Source organism: Erinaceus europaeus, chromosome 7, assembly GCF_950295315.1.
Source record: "Erinaceus europaeus chromosome 7, mEriEur2.1, whole genome shotgun sequence".
NCBI classification, from domain to species: domain Eukaryota; kingdom Metazoa; phylum Chordata; class Mammalia; order Eulipotyphla; family Erinaceidae; genus Erinaceus; species Erinaceus europaeus.
In genome coordinates this window covers 107,847,388-107,873,930 of record NC_080168.1, presented here as the reverse complement: position 1 = coordinate 107,873,930, position 26,543 = coordinate 107,847,388, and the positions used below count along the sequence as shown (strand labels likewise).

The window sequence follows — 26,543 nt, the reverse complement described above, 5'->3', positions numbered from 1 at the left end:
CTCTCCATTTCTCTGCCCTATCCAACAATGATGACATCAATAACTACAACAATAAAACAACAAACGGGAATAAATAAATATGAAAAAATTAAAATAGACCAGATCTCCAGGCTGTGAGGGTGTCTTTCCAAGTCTGAACCACCTATTTTTAGGGCTCCTGAGATAGTGCACAGCCCCGACGGCTGTAGCGCCTTCAGCCTGATGAGAGTCCCAGCTGAATACCCCAGCCCATGCCCTGATGCCTGACCGCTGCAGGCAAGAACACAGAAGGCATCCACAAGGTGGAACTGAAAGCAAATTAATTTATAAAAAAAAAAAAAAAAAAAGGAGTAAGAAAATTTACAGAAAACTTTGAACAGCAGAAAGGTGCCAAGACGCAGAGGAGACACACGGGATGTAAGGAACAAAGGGCCTGGTGAGGAGGCCATGGTGGAGAGCTGGGAGCACAGCTGCCTTCACTTCAAGGATGAAGAGGCCAGAGAGCTGGTGCAGGAGGCACTGGGACCCAGGGAGCAGAGCCAAGCTGGGGTAGAAGCAGCACTACCCTCAGAGGGGCACCTTCTCCGGCCCCCAACCCCCATATCCTCACCCTGGGAGCCCCTGGCTACCAGTCAAGGTTCTGATGGCCTTGAGAGAGGCAAGAGGTTGGAGGGTGAGCCACTGAGTCCTAAGAAGGAGGTGCTTAAGTGCTTTTTGGAAATTGCAGGTTTTTCAAACTCCCCATCCTCTTTTGGCTCCTTGGAGCCTACTGGCAGTCCAGGTGAGGGAGTGGGGAGAGTAGTCCAAGGTCCTCTCCTTTCACCTATTACAGACCCCTGCCCCCCAGATACACATACAGCGACAACTACACAGGTGACTTTAAAAACACGAAACTGACATTGAGGGAAAAGGGTCATTGGTTGAGCTGGGCCTAAAAGAGTGACACTGAGGAAGCAGCAGGAGAGATTAACAGGAATCAATGGGTGGGTGGCTGGCTAAGGGGGTTCAGAGTTGATGCAGTCACTAAAAGGGACTGGAGGAGACAGTTTCTGCGCCCTATTCTATCCACAGAGCTCTCCCCAGAACCTTAATCCCCCCTTTCCTAAAACTGTCACCTCCCTCCTCCAAATAATATAAAAGTCAGATTTTTTTAGTGGGCAGGGGGAGCTCCAATGTGGCTTTTTTAATACCTCTACTTCCTTTTAAAGGGCTGATTTTTTTTTCCCCCTCTATAAGAAAATGCAGTAGTTTTGAGGGGGAATACCCTTAGAAGTGGTTAAGTAGGACCTTATATGAACACCTCTCCCCAGCCCTTTCTCTGAGGGCAGTATCTTCTCTTCAGACATTGGAAATCTATCAAACAGAAGTCCTCAAATAATCCGATATAAAAACGCTGGCCTCTGCCATCACGGTGGGGGCTTTGGAAGGGCAGGAGGAGCTTTCCTTACAGTGATGAACTCTCCAGATTGGGGGAGGGTCCCCATGGTGGGGGGAGGGCTGTTCCTGGAACCTTGATTTCCGTGAGGGAGAGACATCTGGCCGGCTCCTCATTGGGGAGGTGGCACAGGAGTGACTGTACTTGGGCTTGGGGCTGTGGGGTCTGGAGGCAGGGGGGTGCCTGGGTCTGTGAAGAGAAGGCAAAGGAATCAGCGTGAGGTAACAGGAGAGGGGTCCAGACTCAGGCCACCACAGACGGGAATGGCATGCAGTGGGTGGGTAGGTGAATGTGGTACCCACAACCTGTCTTCCTCCCCTAAACCCTCTCCTATGTCACAAGGCAGGGGAGGCAGGATGAAACACCCCTATCATCCTCTTGCGCCTCTGGGACTCGAGGGTATCTGAAGGTGGTGAGAACAAGCAAAGGGGATGCCAGTCATGCAAACAGGTAACTATTTTCCAAGTGTACAACTGAGATGCTCTGTGCCACGGGACTCCTCCTTGACCCACCAGTGAGAGACCCGAGGTGGCAGCTTCAGGCTGGGCATGGTGGAGGACAGCCAGAGGCCTTCCTCCTACATTCTGATTTTTTAAAAAATATTTTATTTATTCCCTTTTGTTGCCCTTATTGCTTTATTGTTGTTGATGTTGTCGTTGTTGGATAGGACAGAGAGAAATGGAGAGAGGAGGGGAAGACAGAGGGAGCGAAAGATAGACACCTGCAGACCTGCTTCACCACCTGTGAAGTAACTTCCCTGCAGGTGGAGAGCCGGGGGCTCGAACCGGGATTAGGCTGGTCCTTGAGCTTTGCACCACGTGCGCTTAACCCACTGCACTACCGCCCGACTCCCCTACATTCTAATTTTATCTGAGTGTTCAAAAAGGATTTTGGAAGCTCAAGTTCCTGACCCCCTCCCACCTGCCATCCACCCCATCATGTGGACCCCTTGCCCTCACCCTTCTTCCCTCCAGGACCCTTCTCACCTGGCAGTGGGCTGGCACTGGGCAGGAGGTTGCCCTGAACAGCTGCCACAATGGCAGGGCTCTGGGCTGCGGCGGATCCGAGCCCCGGCCCGAGAGGCAAGGAAGATGGCATGGTGGTGGTCGCCGGCAGGTTAGGATGTAGAGGGTTCGCCATGGACACAGGCAGGTTAGGTGGGGGGAGAGTGCCCGGGGCGAACGGGAGATGGTGGTGATGCCCATGCAGGTTAGGAGGGGGGAGGTTAATACTGATGGAGTCAGCTAGACTACCAAATGGGATGATGGATGGAGCAGGAGGAGGAGGAGGCGGCATGCCAAAAGGCAAACCCAAAGGAGCATTACCCGCCACGCCTGGGTGCCCGCTGCCTGGCACTGGCCCTGGCATCATTGAGGGAGGAGTTTGTTGGTTGGGGAACGGTGAGGGGCCTAGGGATAGAGGAGAGATCAAGAAGGTTATTCATCTGATGTCTGGTTCTTTCTCCCTCCTATCTTTCTCATGAATAAAAAAAAAAAATTTTTTTTTAATTTAAAAAATAAAAGCTCACTCATCAAGTCACTGACACTAAGGACAATCTAGTCTTCCCCTTTCCTGACACCAGAATAGGTATTGTTGGAACAAAATTTCAAATATGTGGGTTTGGTGTAGGGATGTAACAGAGGTGGGCCCCAGCTGTAGGAGACATGTAGTAGACATGTAGTAGGCTGATCCCTATTTCCAGTCATATCCCAACTCCCCACCAAGGGAAACTGGGACATTTACTAGGATTCTCAAGCCAGCAAGAGCTCCCAAACCCATCACTTACCATGGGGTCCAGGGGGGGGTACCCCTGGTGGGATTGCCCCAGGCTGGGGACCTCCAGCTGGTTGCTGCTGTGGTGGCCCTGCAGTTGCACCTGTCTGTCCAATCTGTTCAGAGGGGCCCAAGTTGCCAGGAGGGACCCCACTTCCAGCAGGGGCAGGGGCCACAGAGGCTGGAGCCATCGCCAAGCCGTGGACGGTGGGTGGCCCAGTAGCCCCCGCAGGTGGGATGGGCTGAGAGCCTGGGGGCAGGACTGGTGGCGGCTGCTGCTGCTGCTGGTGCATCTGCTGGAAGTGCTGCTGCCGGGCTCTCATCTCTGCGTACTTCAGCTGCTCCATGTGGAAGGCCTGTCTGTCGGCCAGCAGTTGCTGTCTCTGGTACTCCAGCTGCCAGTGCCAAGTGAGTACTGTTACTCAGGTTCAGAAGATCCAAAAGGCCCTGCTGCTTGCTTTTTCCTTGGGACAAGTCTGGCCTCTCATTTGGGTGATTCCACACATCAAATCTGAATCCTGAGCTAGGCTGTCTTCTGTCTCTGCTTCTCTCTTTCTTTCTTTTTTTTTTAACTTTTTTTAAAATTATCTTTATTTACTTATTGGATAGAGACAGCCAGAAATCGAGAAGGAAGGGGTGATAGGGAGGAGAGAGACAGAGAGACACCTGCATCCCTGCTTCACCACTCGCGAAGCTTTCCCTCTGCAGGTGGGGACAGGGGCTCGAACCCAGGTCCTTGAGCGCTGTAACATGTGCTCTTAGCCAGGTGCACCACTGCCCAGCCCCCCTCTCTTTCTTTTTTAAAAAGAATATCTGGGGGGAGTCGGGCTGTAGCGCAGCGGGTTAAGCACAGGTGGCGCAAAGCACAAGGACCGGCATAAGGATCCTGGTTCGAACCCCGGCTCCCCACCTGCAGGGGAGTCGCTTCACAGGCGGTGAAGCAGGTCTGCAGGTGTCTGTCTTTCTCTCCTCCTCTCTGTCTTCCCCTCCTCTCTCCATTTCTCTCTGTCCTATCCAACAACGACAACAACAATAAAAACTACAACAATAAAAAAAAAAAAAAAAACAAAAACAAGGGCAACAAAAGGGAATAAATAAATAAATTAAAAAAAAAAAAAGATATGTTTGTTTGTTTTTTTCCTTTCTAGACCAGAACACTATCAGTTCTGGCTTATGATGGTGCTGGGGATTGAACCTGGGACCTCGGAGCCTCAGGCTTGAAAGGCTTTTGCTGAAAGGCTTCTGCATAACCATTATGCTGTCTCCCCAACCTTCTTTTAATCTTTATTTATTTATTGGGTAGACACAGCCAGAAATTGAGAGGGAAAGTGGTTACTGAGAGAGAGACAAGAGAGACCACTCGTGAAGCTTTCCCCCTGCAGGTGGGGACTGGGGACTCGAATCTGGCTCCTTGAGCACTGTAGTGTGTGCACTCAACCAGGTGCACCACCACCCGGCCCCCGCTTCTCTCTCTCCATAAATTCCCACAAGCATGTTTTCTGGCTGCCCACATAGGTTCTGGCCACTAGTGATGCTAGTCTGGTAGTGGCCCTTATTCATTTCACTTCCAAAGCTTTGAATCTGGCATTACTTTGATGTGGATAACCTTGCCAGTTTCTGTTAATTTCTTTTTCACTACAAAATTAGCTAAAATCTCATCTGTTTTTGGTTATTACTGGTGCTTCACTGCTCCAGGTTAACTTTTCAGACAGAAAGAGACGGAGCAACAAGGGCAACAAAAAGGAATACATAAATGCTAAAAAACAGAGAGAAACAGAGGCACAGACATCACAGCTTCCTCCAATGCCATAAGGGCCAGGGGCTTGTACCTGGGTCACGTGCATGGCAAAAGCCTTCATTCTTAGGAAGGCATTCAGATCAACACTCTAGCTTCCAAACTTTGACTTTTTTTTTTTTTTAAATACCAAAACAATTTTTTGGGTTAGTGAAACAAATTCCCTGGTAGGCTGCCTGCCTAGTCAGATGCAGAGTCCAGGTTCAAGCCTCTGGTGCCACATGGGACTAAAGCACTGACGGGGGGGGGGGGGGGGGGGGGGCATGGCTTTGGTGCTGCGATGTCCCGCCCTCTCTTGTTTATCTCTCTCTTTTTATTTTTTTGCCACCAGGGTTATCACTGGGGCTTGGTGCCTGCACTATGAATCCACTGCTCCTGGAGGCTATTTTTTCAATTCTGTTGTCATTGTTGCTGTTTTTGTTGTTGGATAGAACAGAAAGAAATCGAGAGAGGAAGAGAGACAGACACCTGTAGACCTGCTTCATCGCTTGTGAGGCAACCTCCTAGCAGGTGGGGAGCCAGGGGCTTGAACTGGGATCCTTACACCCTGGTCCTTGCGCTTCATGCCATGTGCGCTTAAGCCGCTGCACTATCACCTGGCAACCCCCCTTTTATTTTTTAATTACTATCTTTATTTGCTGGATAGAGAGAGCCAGAAATTGAGGTAAGAGGGAGATAAAAGAGGAAGAGAGAAAGAAAGACACCTGCAGCTCTGCTTCACCACTTGCAAAGCTTTCCCCCTACGGGTGGGTACCAGGGGACTGATCCCGGGTCCTTGAGCACTGTAACATGTGTGCTCGACCAGGTGCACCCCACCCCCTCTTTGTTTATCTCTATCTTAAAAAGTTAGCCCAGGCAGTGAAAGTTCTTTATTTATTATAATTATTTAATTTTTATTGTGCAAGAAAAGTTTTTTTTTTAATTATTTTTTTTATTTTAACAGAGCACTGCTCAGCTCTTACGGTGGCGTGGGGGAATTGAACCTGAGACTTTGGAGCCTCAGGCACAAGAATCTCTTTGCATAACCATTATACTATCTACCCCCACCATGAAAGTTCTTTAAATATATACTTTTTATAAAATTGTATTTATTTATTAACACACACGAGAGAATATTACTATAATAACACTCTGGCAAGTGCAATGACAGGGGGTCAATCTGAGGACCTCACACTTTGAAGTCTACAGCTCTGGCCACTGCACCATCCCCTGGACTTCAGAGCAGTCAGATTTTTTGGCATGCCCCCCAACTTTTTTGTTTATTATTTTTGTCACCAGGGTCATCACTGGGGCTCAGTTGCTGCACTACGAATCCACTGCTCCTGGAGACCATTTTTTCCCCCATTTTTGTTGCCCTTGTTGTTATTATTGTTATTGCTGCTGTTGGACAAGACAGAGAGAAATCAAGAGAGAAAGGGAAGACAGAGAAGGGGAGAGAAAGATAGACACTTGCAAACCTGCTTCATCACTTGTGAAGTGACCCCCCTGCAGGTGGGGAGCCGGAGGCTTGAAACAGGATCCTTACACCAATCCTTGTGCTTCATGCCGTGTACACTTAATCCAGTGCACTACCACCTGGCCCCCTAATTTTTTAAAATATTTATTTATTCCCTTTTGTTGCCCTTGTTTTATTGTTGTAGTTATTATTGTTGTTGTTATTGATGTCGTCATTGTTAGGTCAGAGAGAAATGGAGAGAGGAGGGGAAGATAGAGAGGGGGAGAGAAAGACACCTGCAGACCTGCTTCACCGCTTGTGAAGTGACTCCCCTGCAGGTGGGGAGGCGGGAGCTCAAACCAGGATCCTTAAGCTGGTCCTTGAGCTTTGTGCCATGTGCCCTTAACCCGCTGCGCTACCGCCTGACTCCTGACTTTTTTTTTTACCCAAAGCACTGCTCAGCTCTGGCTTATGGCGGTGTGGGGGATTAAACTTGGGCCTTGAAAGCTTCAGGTATGAAAGTTTCTTTGCATAACCATTATGCTATACCCCACCCGCCCCCTAATTAAAAAAATATATATTAATTAACTTATTTATTACTCATAGAGACAGAGAGAAATTGAGAGGGGAAGGGAGAGAGACAGAGATACCTGCAGCCCTGCTTCAGCACTCATGAAGCTTTCCCCCTGCAGGTGGGGTCCAGGGGCTTGAACCTGGGTTCTTGTGCACTGTAATATGAGCACTTTATGCCACCACCTGGCTCCTTAAATTTCTTATTATCTTTATTTATTTATTGCATAGAGACAGCCAGATATTAAGAGGGAAGGCGGAGATAGAGAGAGACAGAGAGACGCCTGCAGCACTGCTTCACCACTTGCAAAGCCTTCCCTCTGCAGGTGGGGACGGGGGGCTCAAACCCAGGACCTTGTGTCCTGTAACATGTGCTCAGCCAGGTAAGCTAACACCTGGTCCCATTTATTACTTTCTTATTGAGCTTTATTCTTTGTTCTATTATCTTTCAAGATATACATGACTGATTTTTAAAAAATATTCATTAGAAAGAAAGGGGGCTAGGGAGATAACAGTGGTTATACAAAAATGTCTTTCATGGGTGGGGGTATAGCGTAATGGTTATGCAAAGAAACTTTCATGCCTGAGGCTCTCAAGTCCCAGGTTCAATCCCCCACACTGCCATAAGCCAGAGCTGAGCAGTGCACTGGTAAAAAAAAAAAAGGGGGGGGGGCATTGGGTGGTAGCACAGTGGGTTAAGCGCACAAGGTGCAGTGTGCAAAGACCGGAGTAAGGATCTCGGTTCTAGGAGTTGCTTCACAGGTGGTGCAGCAGGTCTGCAGGTGTCTGTCTTTCTCTCCCCCTCTCTGTCCTATCTAACAATGACGACAAAACAATGACAATAATAACTAGTAATAACTATGACAACAATGAAAAACAACAAGTGCAACAAAAGGGAAAATAAAATAAAAATATAAAAAAACAAAAACCTAGGCCCTTTCACATCCAAGTCCTGTGTGCTATGGCTGCACTCTGGCACTGAAATCTCCTAGTTTTAATTTGTCAGATTCACTGAACACAAACCATTTCTGACATCTCCATATTGTACACTCCCTCCCAATAGTGTACATTTAATGTCCCAACTTAAACTGTAAGTTTTCTCGGGCAGGGTCCCTTTCTTCTCCTCCTTCCTTCCTTTCCTCCGGTTCATGGTGGTACTGGTGATTGAACCTAGGACCTCTGGGGTCTCAGACATCAGTCTGTTGGGTAAAGCACACTGCTACAGTCCTGGCCCTGTTTCTTTTTATAGCTTCTGAAAGACAAAATGGCTCACTCAATGCTTTGTCCGTCCCACCCCCTTTCCAAACTCAGTTCCTGGATGTGAAGTCTCTGCCTTCTAATCAACCCTTAAACAAGTGTTTACTGAGTCTACTATGGCTCAAGTACTGTTCAAGGGCTTGGTGTCACAAAATAGAAAACAAAAACAACACACAGACCTACTAGGATCTCTGCACCATGGAGCCAGCAGCCTGTGGGAGCTTGGTTTCTAGGTTTGACCTGTGGGCCACATATCCAGCTGCCAGGGGTCTGGCTCCTCCTACCCAGGTCTGGGCTACCCAGCTCTGCTCTGAAGCCTTGACAATCCCAGCTTTCTGCATGCTGTGTCAGCCTTCATTCTAAATGAGGTGCTGCTCAGCGTTAAGGTGGGGTCCCCAGGTGCTCACACACACATACAACACACACTCTCTTTCTCTTTACTCATACTCACTGCTTCCCGCTCCCGGTCCATAATTGTCTCCAGCTCCTCAAAGTGCCGGAGTTTGATCTCCAATTTTTTCATCTGGGTCTCCACCAATAGGGCCACTAGAGATTTGATCTTCCTCTCCTCAACGGCAGCCAAGTGCTAAGGAAGGCAGGGTGGAACAGAATGTCAGCAGGAGTACATAACATTTGTAGGGAGGTAGGACTAAGGCCGGCAGGTTTTAGGAGAGAATGTGCTGTGATTACAGCACATAGCACACATAGGCTTGACTTTTTTTCCCCTCCCGGTTATAGCTGGGGCTCAGTGCCTGCACTACAAATCCACTGCTCCTGGAGGCCATTTTTTCCCTTTTGTTGCCCTTGTTGTTTATTGGTGGTGGTGTTACTATTATTGTTGTCGCTGTTGTTGGATAGGACAGAGAAATTGAGAGAGGAGGAGAGAAAGATAGACACACCTGCAGACCTGCTTCACCGCCTGTGAAGCGAACACCCTGCAGGTGGAGAGCCGGGGGCTCAAACCGGGATCCCCACGCCAGTCCTTGTGTTCTGCGCCACATGCGCTTAACCCACTGCTACTGCCCGCCACCCCCCCTTTTTTAAATAAATCATAGGGAATGAACCTAGGGACTTGTATTTAAGCAGTAGCAACTTAGCAGCCTAACCCAGGTTAACCTTTTTCATTGATTTTTTTCTTCATTTCAGAGGGAAAAAAAGGGAGAGGGCCTCCTAATCACCACAGCACTGCTTCAAAATCGATGGGGAGTTTCCTCTAGTGTTGTGGTGCTACCTTGTGGTGCTGGGTCTCAGATGTAAGATCTCACACACTGTAAAGCACACATGCTACGGGGTGAACTGTCTTCCAGAACATGGAGGAGTTGGAGGCATAGCCCACCAACCAGGTAGGGTGTCTGCCTTGCCTCAGGTGTGGCCCAGGTTTGAGCCCTGGCACCACATAGGAGTACCATCGCTCCAAGGGCAGACCTTGTGCTGTGGTGTATTCCCATTTTATTCCTCTCTGTGAAAGAGAGAGAGAAGCAGATACACTGGGGAGTGATGAAAGTGTATGTCACAAGGCCCCAGTATCAATACAAAAACAAAAAGGACATGAAAGAGAAAAAGAAAAAGTGACGAAGAGTAAGACAAAGCCAAAAAATCAGAAGGTGAAAAGTGGCTTAGAATTAATGGCTTAACTGTCCCTCTCAGGATCAAGATATAAAGGAAACGGGCCACCGTCACCTAAAAGATGAACAAGGAAGCATTTCTCTCAGGGCACAGGCGGCTGGGGTGTGGTCTCCTCCCGGGGGCCCGGGGTTCAGCCCCTACCTTGGCTTTCACAGCAGCAGCAGCCAGGGCAGCAGCGGCGGCGGTGGACAGGTTGCCCTCCCCAATGTCCCGCTCCACCTTTGTCTTCCTTTCGCCCTCTGACTCCACCACTTCTTTCAGTACTTCTTCCTGTCCTTCCTTTGGCTCTTTTTCTTTTTCAGGATCAACTAGGCCCAGAAAAGGGTTGTATTAACTCAGTGGCCTCATTTCCCTTTTCTGGGCCCCAGGCACTGTGCTGGGAAGCTCACCTGTTGCATCCCCATCATTCTTCTCTGACTCCTTCTCACTGTCACCTTCTTTTCCTTTCTCTTCGTCCTTCTTGGGAGCCTCACTAGTTTTCTCCTTGGCTTCTTCCTCCACAGCCCCACCTCCTTCTCTGGGTTCCTGGAGTGCCCAGTGATAGAAAGCAGTGACCATCAAGGTAGCTGGGTCCGAAAGCGTGAACTGAATTCTCGCTTCTTTGGAGGGGACCTGGCTAGAGACGACCCACCTGCACCAGGCCCTGTCTGCCCGAGTTCCAATACGCCAGGCCCCGCTTCCACCCCATCATGCCATGCTGCCTCTTCACCTGCCAAGCCCAGGTCAACTCCTGCATACCTTGGGCTCCTTCTTCTCCTCAGTGGCCTGACCCTCCGTCCTCGCCTCCTCGGTTCCACTCTCCTCTGGGGCCATGAGAAGAGAAAATGGGAAATATCTGATACAAAGGCTCTCCCTATAGTTTTTAAAATTTTAATATATATTTATTTATTCTCTTTTGTTGCCCTTGTTTTATTGTTGTAGTTATTATTGTTGTCGTTGTTGTTGGATAGGACAGAGAGAAATGGAGAGAGGAGGGGAAGACGGGGGGAGAAAAAGACAGACACCTGCAGACCTGCTTCACCACCTGTGAAGCGACTCCCCTGCAGGTAGGTTTTTGTGATTTTTAATATTTATTTATTTATTTTCCCTTTTGTTGCCCTTGTTGTATTGTTATAAGTTATTGTTGTTATTGATGTCATCATTGTTGGATAGGACAGAGAAAATTGGAAAGAGGAGAGGAAGACAGAGGGGGAGAGAAAGATAGACACCTGCAGACCTGTTTCACTGCTTGTGAAGCGACTCCCCTGCAGGTGGGGAGCTGGGAGCTTGAACAGGGATCCTTATGCCGGTCCTTGCACTTTGCGCCACGTGCGCTTAACCCGCTGCGCTACCGCCCGACTCCCACCCCCCTTTTTTTTAAAAGATATTATTTATGAGAAAGATAGGAGGAGAGAGAAAGAACCAGACGTCACTCTGGCACATGTGCTGTCAGGGATCGAACTCAGGACCTCATGCTTTAGAGTCCAAAGCTTTACCACTGCACCACCTCCCGGACCATGTTTTTGTTTGTTTGTTTGTTTGTTTTGTTTTTTAACCAGAGTACTTTTCAGCTCTGGCATATGGTGGTGTCGGGGACTGAACCTGGGACTTTGGGCATGAGAGTCTCTTTGCATAACTATTATGCTATCTCTGTTGTCCCTGTAACTTTTCTAATTGTCCATTCCAGCCAAACTATTAGAGAGAGAACCAATGGGGAATCATAGTTCCTGCTCCTTTTTAAAATCTATTTAGTTTAGATAAAGAAAGGCAGACAGAATGAGTAAGACAGACTCCACAGTACTAAGAGCTAGGCAGTAACACACCTGAGTAGCACAAGGACCTGGGTTCAAGCTCCAGGTTCTCACCTGCAGTGGGGAAGCCTCACAAGTGGTGAAACAGGTCTGCAGGTGTCTCTCTCTCTCTCTCTTCTCCTTCTGTTGCCCTTGTTGTGTATCATTGTTGTGGTTATCATTGTTGTTATTGTTGTCATTGTTGGACAAGACAAAGAGAAATGGAGAGAGGAGGGGAAGACAAGGGGGAGAGAAAGATAGACACCTGCAGACCTGCTGCACCGCTTGTGAAGCGACCCCCTTGCAGGTGGAGACCCGGGGGCTCGAACCGCGATCCCTACACTGGTCCTTGTGCTTTGCACCATGTGCACTTAACCCACTGTGCTACTGCCTGCCCCCCGGGTGTCTCTCTGTCTCAGAGTCCACAGGCAGAGCCACTACTCCAGCCTGACCTTGTGGGTGTCTCTCTTTCTATCTCTCCCTCCCTCTCTCAATTTCTCTCTGTCCTATCCAATAAGTTAATAAAAATTTAAGACAGACAGGTACACATGCGTGCGCACGCGCGTGCACACACACACACACACAAACATAAACACTAGCAAAGCTTCCTTCAGTGCCATGGGGGTTAGGCTTGAAATTAGGTTGGACACGTGGCAAAGCAGTACACTATCCAAGTGAGCTATTTTGTCAGTCTGTCCTCCTATCAGACTATTTTCTTTTTTTTTAATATTTATTTATTCCCTTTTGTTGCCCTTGTTTTTATTGTTATAGTTATTGTTGTTGTTGGATAGGACAGAGAGAAATGGAAAGAGGAGGGGAGACAGAGAGGAGCAGAGAATGACAGACACCTGCAGAACTGCTTCACCGCTTGTGGAGTGACTCTCCTGAAGGTGGAGAGCCGGAGGCTCGAACTGGGATCCTTATGCCAGTCCTTGTGCTTTGTGCCATGTGCACTTAACCCGCTGTGCTACCATCCGACTCCCAGACTGTCTATTTTTAAGGATATAAATCAACAGACCAAAGTACTTCTCAGCTCTGGCTTATGGTGGTGCTAAGGATTGAACCTGAGACCTCAGAGTCCTTTGCATAACCATTATGCTGTATTCTCAGCCTCGTTTATTCATGCATCCTCATGCATGCAAGTAGGTGTTCTAACAGGCTGAGCTATCTCCCCCCACCCCTGGGGCTCAAGTTCCTAAGGTAAAGTGCTAGGAAAAATAAAGATACAACAGTTTCTTCATGTTGTGTTCTGAGGTCTCCCCAAAGCTGGGAAATCCGGTGACTGAAAGGGAGAGGTTCTGGGCTTTGTCAGGCCTTACCAATGCGCTCAGGCTCATCAGAGGTGGTCCCAGCAATGCCACTGCTTTCCAGACCGAAAGCTGGGTCTGCCTTGCCTGTCACTTTGGCTGCTTCTTCCACTTTCCGGACATGGGCCTCCACCAAGGCTGTGGGCACCTCTTCCTTCATTTTGGAGAACTCTTCTGCAAGACCCAGAGAGGATGAGGCTGGGAGCAGGGGCAAGCAGGACCTTCTGGCTGCCCTTGTGAAAGGTTCCTCACAAACCCTTCTCTTCATCTGGACCAGCACAGAGCTAGGCAGGTGTCTGAGCTGGTGCCAGTAGCAGACAAGGCAAGACAGGCAGCCACACTTGAGAGGGATTCAGGTTCTGAGGAACCAGCTCTTCAAATGCAAACCGTGAAGGCCAGGACCCCACCACATTACCTAGGGCCGATTTTGCAGCAGCAGAGGCAACTCGGGGATCGACGACGGAGGCCAGAAAGGCAACAGTGCTCATAACAGGGTTGCCTGACTGACTGAAAGGTATGGGCTGGTAGGCCAGGGGGCCCAGGGAGGCCTCCGAGTCCTCCAGGTATGGGTCTTCAATGGGAAGACGAAGAAAATGCAAGATGCACTCGTCCTGTGTGCGGCTTCCCACGTGCTCTGACACTTTATTCCAGTCATCTTTGTACATTTCCAGTGCCTAGGACAGTGGTAGAGACACAGCTTGGCTCACTGAACCCCTTCTCTTGAAGGTCAATACCCCCCCACCCCCGCCCAGGCTACTAATGGTAGTGGGCTTCAAAGCTTTCTGCACAGCGGCATATGGGTGCTCTGCTGGGTCCAAGGGAATCTGAGTAGTACTAGGGAAGGGAACAGGGTTACTGAAATGGCCCCAACCCCTGTTTGGAGCTGTTCCCCAGGGCAGATGTAACAGTCAGCAGGACAGAGAGAGATTAGGGCAAGACCTTGCTACTATCTCACACACACATACACACGCACGCACATGATGGCCACTTCTGGTCTCACAGAACTTGCTTTTCCTTGCCCCAGTTACCTCCAAAAGTAGCAGAGTCTCCTGTTCTGTCCACTCTCGAGTGGCACTGGCCGCAGCTTTGCTCTGCAGGGGAGACAGGCAGGTCAGAGAGAAGAGCCTGTGGCATCCAAGCCGTGAGGAAGGTGCTCCCTCCTCTTCTCAGCACCCCCCTCCTGGCCTTGTACCTTGGAGGGGACGTTCTTCTTGGTGTACATGTCAGTGCGCAACCCGAAGTTCTGCATATCTGTTGGTTTCTCCTTGCCTTTGTCAGGGAAGTTGAGCATTTGCTGGGAAGCAGAGGTCTGCTATGTGTGGAGGGGAAAGTGAGAAGTGAGTCTGAGTGGCTGTGGGGAGCCAGAGGCAGACAGACAGAGAGAAAAAAAGACAGAAGGAGCTTTCTTCCCAAAGCCAGGGATACCCCTGGGTGGGACTTTCTCCCTTACTGCTGTTGCTCTTCTTCCCAGGCAGGGGTCCCCCAATAAAGGGGCAGATAAGAAGCCCAGCAGGGTCTGTACCCCACCTACCAGCTCTGGCTTGCCCTTGGCCGTCTCTGGCACCAGGTCATCCAGCTCTTTGCCCTTTCGCCCAGCCTTGGTATCAGCATCAACCTGGCGGCCCTGGGGGACAGAGCTTGGCGTCATGGAGGCTGGGCAGGAAATGACCAGGCCACGGCCCTGGAGGCCTCATGCCACTGTTCCACAGTTCCTTAGTGATTAATTAGACCTTTAGTTGGCATGATTAACCGTTTGTATTCATATATCCCTTTACAGGTTATCTTAGAGCTGGACTAAGTCAGGTTCTAATTCTAGCTTTGGTTTTCTATGACCTTGGGCAAGCCAACTTATGAAATTAATTTTTGCAATGTATGAAATGGAAGTGGAATAAAAAAAATGGAAGTGATAATAATTATGAGGTAAAAAAATGAAAAAAATGTTGGAAACATGACAAGGTTAAAAAAATCTCATGCGATTTCAGTTCAAGCACTTTTCTCTTTTTGCTTCACGGCCTACGTTAGCCTGTCTGCTCCTTGAGGACAAGGAGCATCTCTGCCTCAGCAATCCTCACAGTCTTAGGTGCAGAAGCTGAGAGAGGGCGCTAGACACACGGGCTGACTCCTATGACCTCTGCATCCCATGGAAAAGGAAGAAGTCTGAAAACACCCCTGAACCATGACCCTGAAAAATCAGAAACAGAAAAGTCCAAAGAAGCCCATCATCACCCAGTCCCACCCTGTCCCCATATCGCCTCTCACCCTACCTGTGGGGTCTTGGGTTGCAGGGGCACCAGCCCTGATGGTGTATCCGCCAACACATGGAAGTGAGAGGTGGGTGGAGGCCCCATGGGGGTTGGTCGACTCTCAGCATCCACCTGGTAGTTAATAAGTCCCCACTGCTCTAGAAAAGCATGGACCCTGTGGGGAGAGAGACAAAGACAGGGTCACATGGGATAGTCAGAAAGGAGAGAAAAAGAGTATGTGTGTATGTGCAAAAGTCCCCTCTCTCCCAGCACTCTCCTCTGCCTGTTCCATTCGTAGAGAAAACTACCTCCTCCCACCATTGGCTGCAGTGGTAAACCAGTCTACATATCCACCTTGCACCAATCCCTGTGGCCACCCACATATACTAAGCCTCTCATTTTGAACAGCTACTAAATGGGAACCTGAGTCCGTCCACTTTAGATGTACTTTTTCTCCCTTATTCTGACTGCCACCCTTCTTCCTGCAAGTCATTCGTGTTCCACACTTGTTATCTCTCTCTCTAGGGATGCTTTGTCCTGTGTTCTGCCTCCAATATTACATGTTGGCATCTGTTACTTTTGCCAAGAGATGTTCCTGGGCAGCAGCCTCACACCCCCTTGTCTCCTTAGCCATAAAACTCACCTCATGATAGCACAGACATCACCCGCCAGGTTCCTGCGACAGGCAGTGGAAGTGAGATACTCTTGGGGGTTTAGCCGGTAAGTGTCAATCATGAAGTTTCGATAGGCCAGGTAGCTTAGGAGAGAAAGAGAAACAAGAGAGGAAGAAAAATAAATGTCTATTAATGGCTTGAAAGGTAAGAAAAACAAGAGTGGCCCAGGATGTAGCACTGGCATGATGTTCTGAGTTTGAATACAGAAATGCATGTGCCAGACAAGCTCAGGTTCTCTTTCTCACTCTCATAAATAAATCTTGAGGCGTGGTCTGGGAGGTAGTACAGTGGATAAAGCATTGGATTCTCAAGCATAAGGTCCCAAGTTCAATCCCTGGAAGCACATGTACCAGAGTGATATCTGGTTCTTTCTTTCTCCTCCTATCTTTCTCATGAATAAATAAAATCTTAGTAAAAATAAATAAATAAATTTTGCAGAAGGGGGGAGAGGGAGGGAAGAACAGAAAAAAGAATAGAAAAGCTAATGACTTCTACATGATAAAGATTTTAAAAGAGTGGCTTCATTTGACTCAATCAGTTCTGTGGGTCTACTAGACACAAGGAATGCAAGCATTTGTTTTCCATGATGGGTTTTTAGTTAAATGAAATGATCTTCTTAGTTGTACTTAGGGAAGTTTCATTCATTAGTCAGGTGATGAAAAACTGATCAGACAAACAGCAGCCAAAGGAATTTACTGGGGCCAGGTGGTGGTGCACTTGGCTAAACACACATACACAGATTGCACAAGGACCCTGGTTCAAGCCCCTGGTCCCCACCTGCAGGGAAAAAGCTTCACAAGTGGTGAAGCAGAGCTGCAGGTGTCTCTGTCTCTCCCCCTCTATACCTCCCCCTCCCCTCTCAATTTCTCTGTCTCTATTCCATAATAAATGAATAAAATTGAAAAAAAATTGGGTTGGGCAGTGGCACACCAGGTTAAGCACACATAGTATGAAGCACAAGGACCCAAAAAGGATCCTGATTCGAGCCCCCAGCTCCCCGCCTGCAATGGGGCACTTCAAAAATGGTGAAGCAGATCTGCAGGTGTCTGTCTCTCTAGCTTCCATTCCTTTTAATTTCTCTCTGTGCTAGCCAATAAAAGAAAAAAAATTTACTATTACAAGAAATATTAAAGGCACTATATAATAAAAGGAAAATATTGAATGTTCTCTTTAATAAGGTACAAGTACATAAACAAAACAGGAGAACAAGCAAAATGAAATGAGGATGAGCCTTTAGTCTTGAACTGAGGACACCAAGGTTAGCTGAAGGTGAGGGGGTGGATTTCAGGGTAAAGAGAGACCCAGTGGACTGGAATGATGAAGGAATTGGCAGGGGACAGGTGTAGCAACAAAATATGAAGAGCTGGGGCCAGATGGTGGAGCACCTGGTTGAGCACACACATTATAATAGGCAAGGACCCAGGTTCAAGCCCCTGGTCCCCACCTGAAAAATGGGGGGTGGGGTGGGGGAGTGGGGGGCAGAGTTTCACAAGTGATGAAACAGTGCTGCATGTGTCTTTCTCCCTCTTAATCTCCCCTTACCTCAAATTATTACTCTATACAAAATAAATGAATAAACAACGATTTTGTTAAAAAGTTGTTTTTTTTGAAGAGCTAATACATTGTACTTCTGAAACACAGTTTTATAAAACCAAGATTACCTCAGAAAACAAATAAGGTAAGGTTGGGGGACAGCATAATGGTTATACAAAATGACTTTCAGGCTTGAGGCCCCAAAGGTCCCAGGGGAGATAGCATAAAGGTTATGCAAGGAAACTCTCATGCCTGTGGCTCTCAGGTCCGAGGTTCAATCCCTTGTACCACCATAAGCATGAGCAGTACTCTGGCAAAAAAACAAGCAAACAAAAAAACTAGGCTGGGCAGTGGCACATCCAGTTAAGCACACATATCATCATTTGCAAGGACCCAGGTTCGAGACCCTGCTCTACACCTGCAGGGGAAATGCTTCATGACTGGCGAAGCAGGTCTGCAGATTTATCTTTCTTTCCCCTTCCCTTTCAATTTCTTTCTGTCCTGTCAAATTAAAATAGAAAATTTAGTGGTCTAGGAGGTGGTGCAGTGGATAAAGCATTGAATACTCAAGCATGAGGCCCTGAGTTCAATCCTGGGCAGCACATGTACTACAGTAATGTCTAATTCTCTCTCTCTCTCTCCTCCTATCTTTCTCATGAATAAATAAATTCTTTAAAAAAAAAGGGGGCGGGGGAAGGCCACTGGAAGTGGTGTAGGCTTGTAGCCCCAGTGATAACCCTGGTGGCATTAAAAAAAACCATAAAAATAGAAAGGGGGGTCGGGGTCTAGTGCAGTGGGTTAAGTGCAGGTGGTGCAAAGTGCAGGGACCGTCTTTAAGAATCCCGGTTTGAGCCCCTGGCTCCCCACCTGCAGGGGAGTCACTTCACAGGCAGTGAAGCAGGTCTACAAGTGTCTTTCTCCCCCCTTTCTGTCTTCCCTTCCTCTCTCCATTTCTCTCTGTCCTATCCAACAATGATGACATCAAGAACTACAACAATAAAACAACAAGGGCAACAAAAGGGAATAAATAAAATAAATATTTTTTTAAAAATAATAATTTAAGAAACATATGTAGTCAACCACACAAAAGAACCCAGTTCAAGCTCCCAGTCCCCACCAGAGGTGGGGAAGCTTCTCCAGCAATGGAGTAATGCTGCAAGTGTCTGTCTTTCTCTTCTCTCTCTTCCCTTCTCTTTTCCTGCCTCTATCAGAATAAAAGAAAGAAAATAGAAAACAGTCAAAGCTATTATACATGCTAAGAATTTCTGCCTCATGCAAATGTCAGTCAGAGCCATCAGTAATTAAATGTCAGTCAGAGCCATCAGTAATCAAATGTCAGTCAGAGCCATCAGTAATCAAATGTCAGTCAGAGCCATCAGTAATCAAATGTCAGTCAGAGCCATCAGTAATCAAATGTCAGTCAGAGCCATCAGTAATCAAGGATGCAAAGCACCTGTATCCTGTTAAAGGCCCTGGAGGCACAGGTGCAGGCACTTTTTTAAAAAAACTTCTTTTCCTTTTTTAATATTTATTTCCTTTTGTTTCCCTTGCTGTTTTATTATTGTAGTTATTATTGTTGTTTTTTACATCAGTGTTGTTGGATAGGACAGAGAAATGGAGAGAGGAGAGGAAGACAGAGACAGGGAGAGAAAGATAGACACCTGCAGACCTGTTTCACAACTTGTAAAGCGACTCCCCTGCAGGTGGGGAGCCGGGGGCTCGAATCCGTATCCTTACACAGGTCCTTGAGCTTTGTGCCACCTGCGCTTAATCTGCTGCGCTATTGCCCGACGCCCTCAACTTCACATTTATTTATTTTCCCTTTTTGTTGCCCTTGTTGTTTTTTACTGTTGCAGTTATTGTCGTTGTTATTGATGTTGTCATTGCTAGATAGGACAAAGAGAAATGGAGAGAGGAGGGGAAGACAGAGACAGGGAGAGAAAGATAGACACCTGCAGACCTGGTTCACCGCTTGTGAAGAGACCCCTCTTGCAGGTGGGGAGCCGGGGGCTTAAACCGGGATCCTTATGGTGGTCCTTGCACTGCCACCTGCGCTTAACCCGCCTGACTCCCTACTTTTTTTTTTTTTAAGATTTTATTTATTCATGAGAAACAGGAGGAGAGAGAGAAGGAACCAGACATCACTCTGGTACATGTGCTGCTGGGGACTGAACTCGGGACCTAATGCCTGAGTGCTTTATCCACTGTGCCACCTCTCGGACCACCAGGCACTTGTTTTATATGCTACTGCCATCTCAGTGCTGAAGTGGGGTTGCCTGAAGGCAGAGGTCATATCTTTATTTTAAAATTTATTTTTATTTATTTTAGGCAAAGACAAGAGGCAGAGGATGCGAAAGAAACCAAAGCACCGAAGCTTGCTTCAATATGGTATGGTACAGGCTTGAACCTGGATGCCACAAATAGCAAAGCAGCCTACTATCTAAATGAATTATTTCACTGTCCCTGTTTTTAATTTTTCCTGCCTGGGTTACTCCTGAGACTTGGAACCTGCATAATAATTCCACCACTCCTGGCAGTTATTAAAAATTTTTTTCTTTTTAAAGTTTTTTTTTTAAATATTTATTTTTTATTATTTACTCCCTTTTGTTGCCCTTGTTTATTGTTGTAGTTATTATTATTGGTGTCATTGTTGAATAGGACAGAGAGAAATGGAGAGAGGAGGGGAAGACAGAGGGGGAGAGAAAGATAGACACCTGCAGACCTGCTTCACCGCCTGTGAAGCGACTCCCCTGCAGGTGGGGAGCTGGGGACTCGAACCGGGATTCTTTGCGTCATGTGCGCTTAACCCTCTGCACTACTGCCCAGCTCCCTCTAAAGTTTTTTATTTTTGCCTCCAGGGTTATTCTTGGGGCTCAGTGCCTGCACCATGAATCCACTGCTCCTGGAGGCTATTCCCCCCTCCTTTTGTTGTAGCCTTGTTGTGATTATTATTGTTGTTGTTGATGATGATGTTCGTTGTTCGATAGGAGAGGGAGAAATTGAGAGAGGAGGAAAAAACAGAAGGGGAGAGAGAAAGACACCTGCAGACCTGCTTCACCGCCTGTGAAGCGACTCCCCTGCAGGTGGGGAGCCAGGGGCTCGAACCGGAATCCTCATGCTGGTCCTTGTGCTTTGCACCACGTGCACTTAACCTGATGTGCTACTGCCCAACCCCCAAGTTTTTGGGTTTTTTTTAATGTTTATTTCTTGGATAGAGACCGTCAGAAATTGAAAAGAAAGGAAGAGACAGAGAAGAAGGAAGAAAGAGACCTCTGTAATACTGCTTCATGACTCACAAAGCCTTCCCCTTGCAGGTGGGGACTGGGGTCTCGAACTTGGGTCCTATGCATTTTAACTTGTGTATTCAACCAGGTGTACTACCATCTGGCCCCAACTTTTTTTTTTGACAGGGGGCCTGGTAGTAGTGTACCTAGTTAAGCACACACATTACCATGTACAAGAACTACCTCTAGGGCCTGAGGTAGGACTATATCTTTTGTTAGTCCAGCAATGTCTCCTCCATGGGAGCTCAAGAAATGTTTATTAAACTTATAATTACTGAATATGAAAGGGTGAATGGAAAATGGAGGGAGGAGAAAGGAACCGTAAGAACAGACATCCTTACATTTCTGGAGTCTTGGATTTGTTCTTGCCGTTAAAGAACTCTGGGAGGGCCCTCCTCTCGATGGCATGGACACTGCAAGAGAAGCCAGAGTGCATTCAGAAGGTGCCGATGGAGAGACGGGAGCCTCAAAGAGAGAAGGAAAAAATCTAGGTGGGGCAGGCAAACAGTTGAAAGCTGCAGGAAGGAATTAAGATACTTAGAAGGATTTGATCTGATGAGAAGCTAGAACAAGGGCAAGGGAGACAGCATACTGGTTATGCAAATAGACTCTCATTCCTGAGGCTCTGAAGTCCCAGGTTCAATCCTGGGACACGACCATAAACCAGAACTGAGCAGAGCTCTAGTGTTTTAAAAATGAAAAGAAGAAGATGATAGAGCAACAATACCTATTATAGTCAAACCAGGCAGCATAGCTAGGAATGATGATGTGGTGGGTCTGTTCAGTCACGTTGTCCTCATGCAGGTCGGGATTCTTGGTCTGCTCTCCTTTGTTCCCAGTACTGTTCTCATCCTCATCCTGTAAGTATGGAGGCTGCTGGACTCTCACCATTTTCCCCCTTTTCCCACACCCCAGGAACGTGGACATAAAGGATGGGCATGGGAATAAAGTTATGAGCCCCACAAATCTAAAAGTGTCAAGAGTTTTTGAGCAAGTACTGAAATTAATCAGGGTTGACAAAAACTCTGGGTACTGGAAAGTTGTGGGTGGAAGGGACTTCATAATCACAAATCAGAATCACAGAGAGAGAGGGAAGGGCCTCTCTAAACTGGCTCCACCTTGCCCGTAGTCTCCATGCTTTCATCCTCCTGTTCATCTGAAAGAGAAACAGTAAGATAGAAAGCTGGGGTCTTCTGAGGAAAGATGACTGCAAGTCTCCCTCCCTGGTTCTGTTTATGCCTTGAGGATTCCTATCTTACCCAGGTCAGTCATGGTGCCACCTTTGACTGGGGCTGATTCTGAGTCCTTCTTAGTGTTGACTGTTAGGAAAGAAGAGTTGTTTTATCAAACAAGTTCTACCTAAATCAGCCCTCGACTCCTCACCACTATCACAGTTTTAGAGATTACACTTCACCCAAAAAATGTTCTCCATCTTCCCACAAAATGAGCAAATTTCTCTCATCACAGAAGCTTTCAACTTTTTCTGCACTTCCAAGCAAAAATTCATTGAACTCTTTTCATATAAAGGAGCAACTTCTTCTCCACGTACATTCATATCTTATTTTTTATTTATTTACAAATTATTATTATTATTTATTAGATAGACTATCAGAAATTGAGAGGGAAGGAGATACAGAGGAAGAGAGCCAGAGAGACACCTGCAGCAGTGACTCGCCGCTCACAAAGTTTTCTCCCTGCAGGTGGGGACCCGGGGCTTGAGCATGTGTGCTCAACCAGGTGCTCCACTACCTGGCCCCAGGCTCATTTTTTAATTTAATTTTATTTATTGATGCATGAGAAATGATAGGAGAGAGAAAAAGAACCAGACATCACTCTGGTACATGTACTGCCGGGGACCTATCCACTGCACCACCCAAGTCTCATTATTTTTTTCCATCTCATTGTTTAATAAGATCTATTAATGAGACGAAGACGAAGAGACATACAGAGTGAACCAAAGCATCACTCCAGTATATGGAGTGAACTGAAATCAGGGTCCTTTGCTTACAAGTTTGTTCTTCTAGTGGGTGGACCACCTCTTGAGGGCCAGCAAACCATTCTGGTCTGATAGGCCCTTATCTCCACCTGCACCTGTGAGATATTTTATTTATTTATTGGATAGAGAAAGCCAGAAATGGAGAGGCAAGGGTGGTAGAGAGGGAGAGAGACAGAGAAACACCTGCAGCCCTGCTCCACACTTGCAAAGCTTTCCCCCTACAAGTGAGGACTAGGGACTCAAACTTGGGACTTTGCATACAGTAAGTGTATGCTCAACCAGGTGAGTCAATTTATTTATTTCTTGGGGGGGGGGTCATCACCAGGGCATTACTCTCTGTCCTATCCAAGAACAATGACATAAACAACAATTATAACCACAACAAAGATAAAACAATAAGGACTAAAAAAGGGGAAAAAATTAGCCTCGAGGAGCAGTGGATTCGTGGTACAGGCACCGAGCCCTGGAGGCAAACAAACAAACAAACAAACTTTTTTTTTGAAAACAGAGGGAGTTGTAGTGTTATGTGGAAAACTGAGAAATGTTATGCATATATAAACTATTGCATTTACTGTCAAGTATAAAACATTAATCCCCTAATAAAGGAAAAAAAAAAGGAATTTCTTCAACTGAATTTATACATGTAGATCCAGGAGAAAATACTGGAGGGTATTATCTTTGACTAATGGAGTTGGAACCAGAACTCTCTGTAACTCTACTCCTGATATATATAGTCCTGGATACTCAGGTTAAATCTAAGAAATATATTGTAATCAGTACTATGTGGCATTGGTCTGCAAAGTGGCACTCTCATATAAAACACAGAAAAGGGGCCAGGCAGTGGCACACCTGGTTAAGTGCACACACTACAGTGAGCAAGGTCCCAGGTTCAAGCCCCCAGTCTCCACCTGCAGGGGGAAGCAGGGCTGCAAATGTCTCCTGTTTCTTTCCCTTTCTATCTCCCCCTTCCCTGTCAATTTCTCTGTCTCAAAATAAATAAAATAAAAAATACAGGGGAGTTGGGCAGTAGCACAGCGGGTTAAGCGCATGTGGCGCAAAGCGCAAGAACCAGAGTAAGGATCTGGTTCCAGCACAGGGGAGTTCGAGCACAGGGGAGTTCAAGCACAGGGGAATCGGGCAGTAGCACAGCGGGTTAAGTGCATGTGGCGCAAAGTGCAAGGACCAGAGTAAGGATCCCGGTTCGAGCCCCCAGCTCCTCACCTGCAGGGGAGTCGCATCACAGGCGGTGAGGCAGGTCTGCAGGTGTCTTTCTCTCCCCCTCTCTGTCTTCCCCTCCTCTCTCCATTTCTCTCTGTCCTATCTAACAACAATAACTACAATAATAAAAAACAAGGGCAACAAAAGGGAAAAATAAATAAATATAAAAATATATAAAATAAAAAACACAGAAAAGGTCCACTAGAATACAGGGAGAGGGGCTGGGTGGTGGTGCACCTGGATGAGCGCACATATTACAATGTGCTAGAGCCCAGGTTCAAGCCCCCAGTCCCCACCTACAGAGGGAAAGCTTTGTGAGTGCTGAAGCAATGCTGCAGGTGTCTTTCTGTGTCTCTCTCTCTCACTCTCTCTGTATCTCCCTACCCTTCAATTTCTGGCTGTCTCTATCCAATAAATAAAGATTTAAAAAGAAAGAAAACTACAGAGAAAGATTACCAGAATTTCTCTTCACATTTATTTTTTTAATATTTTTTCTTTTTCTTTCTTTATTCCCTTTTGTTGCCCTTGTTGTTTTATTATTGTAGTTATTATTGTTGTTGTCGTTTTTGGATAGGACAGAGAGAAATGGAGAGAGGAGAGGAAGACAGAGAGGGGGAGAGAAAGATAGACACCTGCAGACCTGCTTCACCGCCTGTGAATAGACTCCCCCTGCAGGTGGGGAGCCAGGGGCTCAAACCGGGATCCTTATGCAGGTCCTTGCGCTTTGCGCCACCTGCACTTAACCTGCTGCGCTACCGCCCAACTCCCTTATTTTTTAAATTTATCCTTAACACTTATCTGTCTTTTAATTCATGGGGGTGAATAATCAGAAAGAGTTTGGATATACAAATTTTAATGTTTTGGGAGTCGGGCAGTAGCGTAGCAGTTAAGCGCAGGTGGCGCAAAGCACAAGGACTGGCGTTAAGGATCCCGGAAATTTGACACAGCAAACGGAAAAAATAGGGACTGCAGCTTAGTCTTAGCAGTTTGGCCTGGTCCATACCTGTTTTGGGCAATGTCACCTCCTCTACATTGGGGACGGGTGAGGGCTCATCCATGTCCTTTGTCAGGTCTTCTTGCTCCTCTTCTCTGTGGCCACGCTTGGACTTGGTGTAAGGTGTTGCAGGACTGGGAAGGAGAGTAAAAGAGAACCCAGTCATGCTTGGACAAAAAGTCCCTCGAAGTTGAAGTTCCAGGGAAGGGAAGAAGAGAATGCCAAAAGTGGAGATGAATTTAAAATAGGGACTAACAGGGTGTCAGGCGGTAGCACAGCAGGGTAAGCACAGGTGGTGCAAAGCCCAAGGACCAGCATAAGAATCCCAGTTTGAGCCCCCGGCTCCAGCCTCCATTTCTCTCTGTCCTATCCAACAACGATGACAACAATAATAATAACTACAACAATTTTAAAAAGGGCAACAAAAGATAATAAATATTTTTTTAAAATAGGCAATAACAAAGGCTTTTCCATGAAGATTAATCTCTTTGTTTCTGTTTATTTGTCTGATGGGGGAGGGTATAGATAGCATAATGGTACCTGAGGGTCCAAAGTCCCAGGTTCAATCCCCCGAGCCACACTATAAACCAGAGATGAGCAGTGCTCTAGTAAAAAGGATAAAAAATAAACTTAAAAGCATTTCTTTGATCAAATCACTGTTCAACTTTGGTTTATGGTGGTGCGGGGATTGAAGCTGGGGCTTTGGAGCCTCAGGCATGAGAGTCTCTGCATCACCATTCTGCTATTACCCCCTCTCTGATTACTCTTTGTGTTTACTGGGGGCAGGGAACAGAATAACCTGGTCACTAACAAGGACTTGCTTCATCCTCCCTCTCAGGACACCTGTGAGAGTACAACTTATCCAGGTCAGAGAAATGTAAATGGAGTGGTCCGGGAGGTGGTGCAGTCATAAAGCTTTGAACTCTCAAGCATGAGGTCCTGAGTTCAATCCCCGGCAGTACATGTGCCAGAGTGATGTCTGGTTCTTTCTCTCTCCTCCTATCTTTCTCATTAATAAATAAATAAAAAATGTTTTAAAAAAATGTAAATGGAAAGGCACATTATGGCTGACATATCCTTTCTTTTTTTTATTTATTTGCCATCAGAGTTATTGATGGGGCTCAGTTTCTGCATACAACTCCATTTTTCTTGGTGGTCCTTTTCTTTCCTTTATGATAGAGACAAAGAAAAGTAGGGAGAGAAAGTGGGAGGGGAAAAAAAAAAACTTACAGGCATGGTAGTAGCATAATGGTTATGCAAAGAGACTCTCATCCTTGAGGCTCCTAAGTCACAGGTTCAATCCCTGCACCATCATAAGCCAGAGCTGATCAGTGCAATGGCTTAAAAAGAAAGAAAAAGGGAGTCGGGCTGTAGTGCACCGGGTTAAACGCAGGTGGCGCAAAGCGCAAGGACCGGTGTAAGGATCCTGGTTTGAGCCCTGGCTCCCCACCTGCAGTGGAGTCTCTTCACAAGCGGTGAAGCAGGTCTGCAGGTGTCTATCTTTCTCTCCCTCTCTGTCTTCCCCCATCTCTCTCTATTTCTCTCTGTCCTATCCAACAACGACAACAATAATAATAACTACAACAATAAAAAAACAACAAGGGCAACAGAAGGGAATAAATAAAAATTAAAAAAAAAAAAAAAAGAAAGAAAAA

At 46.9% G+C, this 26,543-nt stretch overlaps 1 protein-coding gene across 8 annotated transcripts in view; it reads right to left on the bottom strand.

Annotated features, from left to right (window-relative positions):
* Positions 1 to 282: 282 nt before the first annotated feature.
* The window catches only part of SMARCC2 (SWI/SNF related, matrix associated, actin dependent regulator of chromatin subfamily c member 2), a 43,276-nt gene continuing 17,015 nt past the window's right edge, over positions 283 to 26,543 (bottom strand). Inside the window, exons 11-30 of one of the 8 annotated variants that reach the window (XM_060195158.1) lie at positions 24,898 to 25,022; positions 21,940 to 21,999; positions 21,799 to 21,836; positions 21,408 to 21,538; positions 21,022 to 21,093; positions 15,833 to 15,946; positions 15,211 to 15,364; positions 14,478 to 14,570; positions 14,139 to 14,258; positions 13,975 to 14,037; positions 13,362 to 13,620; positions 12,959 to 13,120; positions 10,609 to 10,673; positions 10,260 to 10,395; positions 10,012 to 10,178; positions 8,696 to 8,830; positions 3,201 to 3,582; positions 2,740 to 2,823; positions 2,401 to 2,466; positions 283 to 1,603 (exon numbers count right to left, since the gene is read on the bottom strand). In XM_060195158.1, coding sequence (XP_060051141.1) covers positions 1,527 to 1,603; positions 2,401 to 2,466; positions 2,740 to 2,823; positions 3,201 to 3,582; positions 8,696 to 8,830; positions 10,012 to 10,178; positions 10,260 to 10,395; positions 10,609 to 10,673; positions 12,959 to 13,120; positions 13,362 to 13,620; positions 13,975 to 14,037; positions 14,139 to 14,258; positions 14,478 to 14,570; positions 15,211 to 15,364; positions 15,833 to 15,946; positions 21,022 to 21,093; positions 21,408 to 21,538; positions 21,799 to 21,836; positions 21,940 to 21,999; positions 24,898 to 25,022 — 2,503 coding nt within the window. In that variant the 3' untranslated portion in view covers positions 283 to 1,526. Of the gene's footprint in view, positions 1,604 to 2,400; positions 2,824 to 3,200; positions 3,583 to 8,695; positions 8,831 to 10,011; positions 10,179 to 10,259; positions 10,396 to 10,608; positions 10,674 to 12,958; positions 13,121 to 13,361; positions 13,621 to 13,974; positions 14,038 to 14,138; positions 14,259 to 14,477; positions 14,571 to 15,210; positions 15,365 to 15,832; positions 15,947 to 21,021; positions 21,094 to 21,407; positions 21,539 to 21,798; positions 21,837 to 21,939; positions 22,000 to 24,897; positions 25,023 to 26,543 lie in introns of all 8 variants that reach the window. The other 7 variants (XM_060195159.1, XM_060195154.1, XM_060195155.1 and 4 more) reach the window with 7 other exon arrangements.